At 35.5% G+C, this 11,082-nt stretch overlaps 1 protein-coding gene across 1 annotated transcript; it reads left to right on the top strand.

The window, feature by feature from the left end:
* Nucleotides 1-3,539: 3,539 nt before the first annotated feature.
* LOC124898935 (cilia- and flagella-associated protein 251-like) lies at nt 3,540-8,724 on the top strand. Its single transcript, XM_047413216.1, has 5 exons — nt 3,540-3,604; nt 4,677-4,891; nt 4,971-5,234; nt 5,277-5,360; nt 8,588-8,724. The coding sequence occupies exons 1-5, from the start codon at nt 3,540-3,542 to the stop codon at nt 8,722-8,724; spliced, it is 765 nt and encodes a 254-aa protein (XP_047269172.1).
* Nucleotides 8,725-11,082: the final 2,358 nt, after the last annotated feature.

The following is an 11,082-nucleotide window of genomic DNA, read 5'->3' as shown; positions in this document are numbered from 1 at the left end:
AAGCGACTACAACGATTCTAGTGAAGATATTTTCAAGTGAAATGTCAGCGGTGACAGTGAAGAGAGTAATAATGATGATGGGATATGTAACACCCCACATTTCGGACTAGAATGAAAATCCGTCATTCATATGCGCAAATGTTCCAAAAGCCTCGAATCCTATGTAAATTTAGTGTGTCAATAAATTATGTAGTGTGGGAATCTATTTGAGCATGAATTTAGATCATATAGGTCCCCTAACTCAAGGACAAGTTGAAAGCTTTCCTATCGTTTAAGTTTTAGTGAGCATCAAAACTTAGATCAACTTCAATCGAACATAACTCCTTGTATATATCGAATTAGAGGACCTACTATATATCAAATGAAAGATATTTGAATTATATTTCCAACGATACCAATTTCGTCCAAATTCAATATCGAAGCAAAGAGTTATGCCCATTTTACTCCAGTATGTCAGCCTGGAAAACTAACTGACGACATTTTGTGATAAGTTATCACAAGTGTGATGACTTATCATGAATGTCGTCAGACAGAAATCAACCCCCAGTGACGGCATTTTGTGATAATTTATCACAAGTGTGACGACTTATCAAAAATATCGTCAGCCTTAAGTAGAAATCCATCAATTCCAGCCCCCAGTGGCTACATTTGTGATGACTTATCACAAGTCTGATGGCCTATCATAAATGTCGTCAGCCTTAGATTTTCAGCAACTGGGAAGCGGTTTAGTAAGGGTATTTTGTTCTTTTTCCTTCACCTCCCACGACTTAAAACCCTCAAGGGACGTAACTTTCTCCTATTTTTTTTTAGTTGAGCATCTCAAAAACCCTCTCTTAAACTTTCAACCACAAGATTAGGGTTTTTATTAAAATCATCTCCCAAAAGCAAGATTCAAGCCCTTTTCCCAAGATAATCAAGAATTAAGTTTCCCAATCCAATAACTCTCCAGCAACTCATCAAAGTTTCCTTTCTAAGGTATGTGTAGTGTTCATCCATGAATCCCTTTCATCCATGGTGCTCAAGAATTATGTTTTAAATTATAAATTGTGATTTGCTTGTTGTGTTATGACTATATTCATGTTGATGATTGTTTTTTGGATTCAAGGTTGTATCTTGATGTGTTTTTCATGAAGCATGTGAGTAGGTTAGTTGAAACCCATGAAATTTGAATGGATTAAGATTATCAAACTGATAAGTACACCTATGCCCAAAGTGTGCATGTAAGATGTTTGATAAAATACCAAGAATGATAGAATCCATGTTTTTATGACTTAATAGTTCTTAAATGACAAGTCCATGTTCTATTCCTTATGTTTCCACATGATTTCTATGTTATTGATATGTGTTGTTGTTATGAATTGTTGTTGTGATATGGAATATCAATGATATTGAAGTATGTAAGTATACCCATGTTATATGTATTCCCTTTCATGTATAAGGTGTTAAGAACCATGTGTAGTATGAAATCCTCTGTTTATGGTATTACGAATTGTGGATTCTATTCCAATGATCAAGAAGTATCATGTGCGTCAGTTTTCTTCCATCGAGGTCTAGGGGTACTTGTACCCAAAAAATATAGTTGTGCCTAGAGCCGAGTTAGTCTCAAGATAATCTCAGTCATGCTATGATCAGTAGACCTCAGTAAGTTACAGAATTTAAAACTCTCAGAAAGTTATAGAACATAAGAAATCTCAGTAATCTAAGTATCGTTATCATTCCAGCTTCAGTTTAGTACTTAGCTCAGATCTCAGTAGCATTCAAGAAATCAATTCAGAACTTAGTATCATTCAGTCAGATAATAGATTCAGTAGTATTTCGTCAGATAACGAAACCAAGTGAACTCAGTCAGCTCAGTAAAGTAAGAAACTTAGTAACAACTTTAGTTTAGATCAAGTACAAGTTCTAAGAATTAGTTCAGAGTCTTTCAGTTGGGAGTAGAAGCTAGCACCGAGCGAGTACAAGGATGGCGGCTCGCCATTAGAGAGGCAGAGTTGTTAGGAGCAATCCCTGAACTCCAGAATTGTGTAGCCAGCGCAGGATGTAGGAGTCACCCATCAGAAAAAGCTTTTCATCCATCAGAGAGGCTTAACTATTATACTGCCTTGGGCTTGACTTCTTACGAGGGTCACCTATTAGATAGGCTTGACCAAAGAGGTCTTTACCCATGGCACGATATTGATACCCTTCTAGCTGGGGTTATAGGTTGGACCCCACCAGTTCAGATTTGGGGTAAGTCGGTTAAGTGAGAACTCCTATAGTTACAGTTTTAGTATCAGTCTTCAGAGCAGAACTCAGAAATCAGGACTGTCAGATACAGTCATTAATCTCAGTAAGGAACTTAGATAGTTCCACAGATTCATAGACCACCTGCTAGATAAGCTTGATCTAATATAAAGTTATTCAGTATCAATACTTACAGAGGTCACCCATCAGATGGGCTTGATCTCAGTCTCAGAATCAGTTGAGTATTCTTAATATTAGTTCCAGAGATCACCCATTAGTTAGGCCTGATCTCAAGCTTAGTCACTCTTAATCATTATTAAAAGATTTAGACTGTCATATACATTCGCTCAGTATCAATTACATTGGTTAGGACGATCATCACAGTTATATCAGTTAGATCAGTTGGATCAGTTGTCATAGCTTACATTATCAGTATTTAGTTTCAAGACTGTTAGACACAGTCAATTAGACCAATTCTTCATAATTTGAAATGTCAAAAGTAGTCGTTCATCTATTCAGTATCTCAGTATCATTAAACTCATGTTGTCAGCATTCTGACTCAGTAGTTAGTATTACCACAAGTTCAGTTATAGTTACTTATGCATGTATGTATTCTCACATTCATATCAGTTAGCATTGTTCATGCATATAAACCCTTTGCATTTAGCCTACCCGACTCATATACTCAGTATATTTTGACGTATTGACGTATTTGCGCTATGGTGCTTTCTCTTATGTTGCACCATAGGTTCAGAGGCATGAGTTCCAGAGCAACAGTATCATTGCAAATTTCAGCAGTCAGAGTTAACAGTGAGTCCTCATTCTCCGAGGACATGATTACTACTTTATTACTTCAGTACTTTAGTTTGGCTTTCAGTAGTCGGGAATTAGTTGGAGACATGTTCCTTCCACTCCCTACTTTAGACAGTTAGAGGCTTTTAGACTAGATTGCATACTAGATTTAGACTTTAATATTTTATTTTTATTTTGGTATTGTGATACCACTTTATTCGGACATTGTTATTATTTAGAGTATGTTCAGTATTGAACCTTATGGCCTTCAGTTCATGTTTTCGTATTTATATTTATATATTATGCAGTGTACATATAAAAATATTAGTAATGGGTTAACGTGTAGTCCTTCGGGGTCATGAGCACTGTATAGCATTTTAGTTTAGATAATTGAGGCATTATAAGATAGTGATTCCTTTTCCATGCCATATCTTTCAAGGTGTATTTCTATGGAGTGGTATGACCTTCAAACGATAATTGACAAGGTCAGATCTTTCTCGGCAAAGATATCATTCAGATCAAGAATGGCTACTTATCAAGAATTTAAGCAAGTTCTTGTTGACCAAGAATTGAAGAAAAGATTCAAGCGGTTCTATTTCGGACACCTGAGAAACTAGTTAAAATATCTCAAGTTCAATGGGCAGTTAGTCCATTATTTGCTGTTGCGATACGTCAGGATTGATAAGATGCATCATGAGATGTGGTTCTGTGTTAACAAAAATCCTATATGTTTTTTCTTGAAAGAGTTTTGTTTGATCAAGGTGCTGAACTGTTCATCATATCCCAGTGAATAAAAAATGAAGAAGGTGTTATCAAAGGGGGACAATTTTTGTTTTAAGGTGACGAAAAACAAAAACATCACGGTGGCCAACTTGTTACACCTGATCAGAGGGAATGAGTTGAATGAGGACCATAAGTTCAAGTGTTGTCTATTGTGGTTCTTGCATACTATATTTCTTGCAAAAGATTCGATGAAGGTTGTCTACATAAAACTGATTTGAATGGTCGATTCATTGAGTTTCTTTGAGAAGTATCCATGGGGGAAAGAGACATTTCAACTGACCATGGACTATCTAAAGAAGACAAATGACCTGAAGAAGTAGAAGGAAGTATTTGATGAGAAATAAAAGGCATCCTATGCTCTATTTGGATTTCCCTGGGCATTCATGGTATCTACCATAAACCCTTTAATGAGTTTATCGTAGATTCTCATTTTATTTATACTCTTTCATAGACTCTAAGTCAATTTTTTTACTGTTGTACTACTTATAGATTTGGATCTATGAGGCCTTTCCTCATCTTGGAGAATTTGCTGAAAAATCAATGGATGAGCCCTTTCCCATTCCCGGCATCCTCAGATGGCACACTATAAAAAGTGACAAGATAATCGAAGGTGACCCATTCAAGTATAAAGGAAAAGTTACCGAGTTATGAACTTATTTTCTATTATCCAATAATACTACCGTTGTATCGAATGTTATATTATTGTTAATTGATATTTTGTAGAACATGCACCCATACATCATCCCTAATGTTCATGAGATGAAGATGGATTAGATGATTATGTTTGATCCATATACGGATGAGGTGATGAATAACATCCTCGATGGCTTAAATAAAGAGTTATAAGGGGTGACTGTCCTTACTTCAAATGAGGAAAGTGATTATGATGGGGATTTGGGTGGTAACCCCATTGGAGTACACGTTGGTGATGATGATTCTTCGAGCACCTCTAAAGATGCAGCAGGAACCTCATCTCTCGAAGATCTTTATAAGCATGTTGCTGCGCTTGAGAAAGCGGCGTTGAATATTGCTGCCTATATCAGAGAGAAAAGAATAAATAAAAAGAAAAAGGATGAGCGACAACACGAGCGAGGTAACTTCATTCAATAATTGATGTTTTTAATGAATTTTAGCTTTAAATTTCAGTAACACTTTGTAATATGATGATACAGTGCATGTGGACCTTTGTGAATCTGAGAGGAAGAAAGAAGGAGAAAAAAGGAGAAAAATGGATGGGTTGGCCTTTGTTGTGGCAGAAGAGGAAAAAGAAGAAGAAATGGAAGAAGATAAGATCCAAGACGAAGGTGGAAAAGTAGCAGCTGCAGAAGAAGAAGAAGAAGCAGCAACAGATGAACAAGAAGGCGAGGAAAAAGAAAAAACTGATGAACAAGAAGCTGACAAAGCTGACAAAGAAGAAGTTGAGAAAGAAGCAGCAAGTGAGTGAAAAGAAGAAGCTGAGAAAGAAACAGCTGCTGTAGGAGAAGAAGGAGAAGAATATGTGGAAGAAAAGGAAACTGAAGAAGCACCAGCTACTGCAGATGCTGATAAAAATGGAGAAGAAGGTGAGAATGAAGAAGTAGTTGCAGCTATTGAGAAAAAAAGAGTTGAAGATGACCAAAAAGATGTGGTCATTGACATTGTTGATGAAATAAATAGTAACACTTGTGTTGGTGAGGAACTTAGGGAAAAAGACATTTAAATCCTAAGCCGTTTAGTGTGTTGTTGAATGATGAGTTGTTAGGATATGAAAATTTTTTTTAGTTCACAAATTTCAGGTGGTAGGATATGACAATTATTCTTTTATTTTATGAAACTTGTTTTGATTCTGTAGTGAATCTATTTCTATCAAACTGATTTGTGGCATGGAATTTGAATATGCAGGGTGTGGTCATAGTTGGTACAGTGTATGCTTGATATCATATAATGCATACTTAATATTTCATATACCATATCCATAGTTTATTATTACCCTGCTGGTCGAATTAAAGTTGAGGTGTTGTTTAATCGACTATGATTCTATCAAAAATAATATTAACATTATATAAAAATAGAACTATTATTATTTGCTCAATATCACTACATCCATGTTACACTTTCCAAAGAACGACTACTAGCATTATATCACATAACATCATTTTTAGGACATTCTCCCTTTCTTCGGCCAAAATCAATTTTTGTTTTAGATGATCCCTCTCTATTTGGGTGTCATGTAGCAATATTTTAAAGTGATCCCCCTATTCTTCGTCTTCTTTGAACAAAGTCATTAGATAATCTTTAATTTCTTCGCATTATTGGAGTCGTTGTATTAGATTAAATTTTGCCAAGCCTTGAAGATTTGATGTCTCGAGTCCCAGACTCAACGTTGATAGACTGGTTCGAGGTGATAGCTCATCAAGCCATTTAAAAAATGAGCATGTGCCATTATTCTAGGAAAAAAATAATTACATAATGATTAACTTAACTTTAAAAAAAAAATACACACACCTCACCTTTGCAATTACACAATTATAAAATTTGTGACTTGGATTTGAGTCCGTGTATGACGTCCTCAAGATAGGTCGCATTCCCACAATGAAAAATTAGAGTATTTTTAGAATTGGATGTTTGAGATGCTTGCAAAATTTTAGGATTTTTAAAAACAAAACAAAGTGAATGAAATAAAATAATGAGGGATGAACACCTTATATATGAAGTAAAAACGAAATGTTAACACTAATGGCTTACAAAAGTAGCCGTTTATTACCGTTGAAAAAGTAATTTTTCTATTTTGAACTAGTGGTGACACTTAATAGACCGTCGTAGATGATGACCTATGTTAGCCATCGATTTGTCTGGTCTATCATAGACTTACACCTTTAGTAGTGCATCGATTGATATCCTGATTATGCATAGACTACGATGATCTATGTACACTTATATAGACCATCACTTAGATGTAGTTAAGAAAATGAATAAATAAATTAAAAATGATTTAAATAGATAATCACATGTTTTGTGGCTGGTGGAAGAAAATAAATAACTTAAAAATGATTTAAATAGATAATGACATGTTTTGGGGCTGGTGGAAGAAAGTAATTTAATTAAAAAAGATTTAAATAGATAATTTGGGAGTGGTGGTGACACTTAATAGACCGTCGTAGATGATGACCTATGTCATCCATTGATTAGTCTAGTCTACCATAAACTTACACCTTTAGTAGTGCATCAATTGATATCATGATTATGCATAGACCACGGTGATCTATGTACACTAGTATAAACCATCACTTGGATGTAGTTAAAAAATGAATAAATAAATTAAAAATAAATATAGTGTGGATTTCTACACATGTGAAGAAGTGTAAACAAGTCACATAATCATATTAGAGGTTAAAAAAATTGGGGAGGGGGGGGGGATTGAATTAAGGAGTGTGTGGATGGGTAGTGGTTGAATGTTCAATATTCTAAGAGTACTGTTTGTCAAAGCACAAGTATGTATTGAGGATATGATTGTTTTACCACTATCAATTCCACACACTCTTTTGATTTAGGGGTAGTGATGGAGGGAGTATGTGGAATGTGTAGTCATCAAATATAATACATATCCTCAAAACATACTTGTGCTTTGACAAACATTACTCTTACGATATTGAACATTCAACCACTACCCATCCACACACTCCTTAATTCATCCCCCCCAATTTGTTTAAGCTCTAATATGATTATGTGACTTGTTTACACTCTTTCACATATGTAAAAATCCACATTATATTTATTTTTAATTTATTTATTCATTTTTTAACTACATCCAAATGATGGTCTATAACAGTGTACATGGTCAATGCATAATCATGACATCAATCGATGCACTACTAAAGGTATAAGTCTACGGTAGACCAGACTAATCGATGATTGACATAGGTCATCATCTACGAAGGTCTATTAAGTGTCACCACCACTCCAAGATTATCTATTTAAATCTTTTTTAATTAAATTAATTACTTTCTTCCAACAGCCCCAAAACATGTCATTATCTATTTAAATCATTTTTAATTTAATTATTTTCTTCCACCATCCACAAACAAGTGATTATCTATTTAAAAAGCATGTGATTATCTATTTAAAAAATATGTGATTATCTATTCAAATCATTTTTAATTTTATTCTTTTCTTCCACCAGTCCCAAAATATGTGACTATCTATTTAAATCATTTTTAATTTAATCATTTTCTTTCACTAGCCACAAAACACGTGATAGTCTGTCTAAATCTTTTTTAATTAAATTATTTTCTTCCACCAGCCCCAAAATATGTTTTTATCTATTTTAATTTAACCGATGACCCATCGATTCACATAGTCTACGATCGACTAAAATATACAGTTGAGGAAATACTGAGTATACAATCGACGATAGACTATATATTACTTTTTACTCTTCAGGAAATTAGTCAACTAAGCTACAGTACTATAATTTGAACAAGGCATACATATTTGATTCGAGTTTTTGTCTGTACAGCAGAATAACCGCCACATAAAAAAATAAGGGATCACAACAAAAATGGTAAACACAATGTCAAAACAAACTGAAACATACTTATATTAAACTTGTTCATTGCATTACATAATAATATTTACAGCAAAAAGGAGAAAATAGAAGAAGTTTCTTCTAACAAGATCCTACAAGAAAGCTTCTTCAGCAATGAACAAACCAAAAAAACATAAAAACATAAACTAAAATAACAAATTAAACTAAATTATAGGGATGGTGGGGGGTGATGTAGTCGTTGCCGTCCATTCCAAGACGCTCCAGAATTGCTCGAAGGAAACAAGAAATTTGGCGAAGCTCACACTCTAAGTACTGTCGATCTTCTCCCAGACCATGGAAAAAACGTTCAAAGTCATTTCGAAGAAGAAGCAGATCATAGTGACGAGGGGGGACTCGCCTGATTGGGCGAAGGGCAATTCTATGACCAGGCATGATTTCAGTTTTGGGTGAAGAAGAAGAAGAAGAAGAGAGTTTCTAATATTTTGGGTTTAGGGACAAATGAAGGGTTACGTAGAATAGGCCATGTACTTATAGACCTATAGATGGCATCCTTTCATATTTCCACCCAATGGTCAGTCGATGTATTTGAGAAGAGAAAACTCTTGGTTTGCGTAAATACCAGCGATTTTTCTCTTGAACAAACATTTTTTATAGCTTTTCGTTAAATGGAAATGGGAACGGGAAATAAGAGAGATAATGATTCATTGCATCGATTGGAGAGATAAAGCTAGAAAATGACCAAGATACCATGTTAGATGAGGAATAATATAACCAATACATAATATTTTTTTAGACCTTGGGAAATATACACCATAGACGTTACGTAGTCTATCGTAGACAACGATTTGGGTCTATTACAACTGAAGGTTAAAATCTACAGAAATGCACATTTAGCCACCAAAATAGTAGCTTTACAACTGAAGCTAAAAAAAGCCTATTTATGATTTGATGGCCATTCTACACGTGGTTCTTTTGTGTCCGGATTCTTGCATATTGAACACTTTTTCCTTCTTTTGGACTTGAGTGTCTCACTGATGCCCTTAGTGTGTTTGAATTTCTTCCTTCCGAGTTTGGGGGAGGTGGAGAAATTTAAGTGTCTAGTAATTCCTGTGGCATAGTCTATTCGGCCTCCGGAGGGACAACGTTAATTGCTTCCGAGTATGCGAGGAGGTAACTTTCAGCTTTATAAATTGGTGAAGAGTAGTCGTAGATAGAGTTACCATAACCTTCGCCATTGCCATACTTTTCTCGCAAAGTTGCCATCGCATGTTCGCACGGTATTTTTACCAAGTCAAATTTCCGATAAGAACAACTCCTCTTCAAGAGATTGACCTTGGTAGTGAAGCCGTTGCCAAACACCGTGTACTGGTCGAGAACCCCATTTGGATTACTCACATACAAGGAATTTCTTGCGCTCTTATTATCCCTTAGGATCCTTTCCGTATAAGGCACAAATATGTTCTCTTTACCATCGACAAAGGCATGCCGCTCCCTAAACTTTTCACCAAATTTTCTAGCAATTGAATTGAATACGTATGACACTCCCATTCATCCATCAAAATCGAGTTGAGTGACTCGGCGATGTTTGAGGTTATCACGTCGTACCTATTGCCCGGAAAGTGTGCTCTACTCTATTTTTCAAAACCAAGCATTTTTTCAAGGACATGTGCTTCCTCGAGGCACTTACTCTTCAGTTTCATAAAATTATCGGTAAACTCATCAAAGGAATAAGCCTTTATCGCGGTGTAGAATAGATAAAGATGCTCTCCGCAGTGTTGATTTACTCTAAAATTTTCAGCGAGGTGCCTCATGCAAAGTCCGTGATGTGCACGACTCTATACACGGGAGAAGGCATTGGTGATGCTAATGTGCCTGTCGGATATGATACATAGATCTGGTTCATATTCTACGACAGACTTCATTTTTTGGAAGAAGAAGGTCCAAGCAACATCGTTCTCTTTATCGGCGACACAAAAGGCAATCGGAAAGATATGATTTTCAGTGTCCTGTGCAACGACACTCAACAGAATGCTCCCCGTACTTACCGTACAAATGTGTGCCATCGACGACAATTAGATAACTAATAATCACGTCGCTTAGCGCACAATCTAGATCCCCGCTCTGCATTACGCTTGCAATGAATTCGTCGTACGAACTGTTGCGGCGAACAGGAATGAGAATTGTCACCTTGGTAAATGATCTTCATTTTCAACATTTGGGAGTCTCCACCCATCTCCCATGAAATCACCAGAAACTAGAACAAATTCTACAATAGACATCCTAGAATTAAGCTTTGGTCGACGGTAGATTAAGCTTATGGTCTATGTCGGGTTATATGCACGGTCTATGACTGATGATGATTGGTCGATGGCTGTGCAGATATCCGTACAAAATTTGAAATTACAAATATTGCTTCTAATCAATGATTGTTGGGTTTATGGAATAGAGAAATGAACTTGGAGTTGCCTGAGATGTTGTAATGCACTTTCTAAAGTGGTTTTAAGTAATGTGAGTGATTTAAAGCTTTTTAACAATAGTAAAAAGTGTGTTTGAGAAGATAGAAAACAAATGGGGTGACAATGGATGCAATAGACAAGCTTATGATGTTTGTGGACTGATTTGAAGCTAATCGCCGGAAAAGTGGCCAGAATAAGAGCTTTTTGGAGGAAAAAATAACCACCTTCTATTTTTAGCTTTTGAATTATTTTTTTTTAAATATTTTTGGAAAACTCAGATATTTTGGTATATATAATGGTGGA

Source organism: Capsicum annuum, chromosome 1 (genome assembly GCF_002878395.1).
Source record: "Capsicum annuum cultivar UCD-10X-F1 chromosome 1, UCD10Xv1.1, whole genome shotgun sequence".
Taxonomy (NCBI): Eukaryota; Viridiplantae; Streptophyta; class Magnoliopsida; order Solanales; family Solanaceae; genus Capsicum; species Capsicum annuum.
The sequence above is the reverse complement of the archived record's forward strand: the minus strand, read 5'-3'. Positions and strand labels throughout refer to the sequence as shown.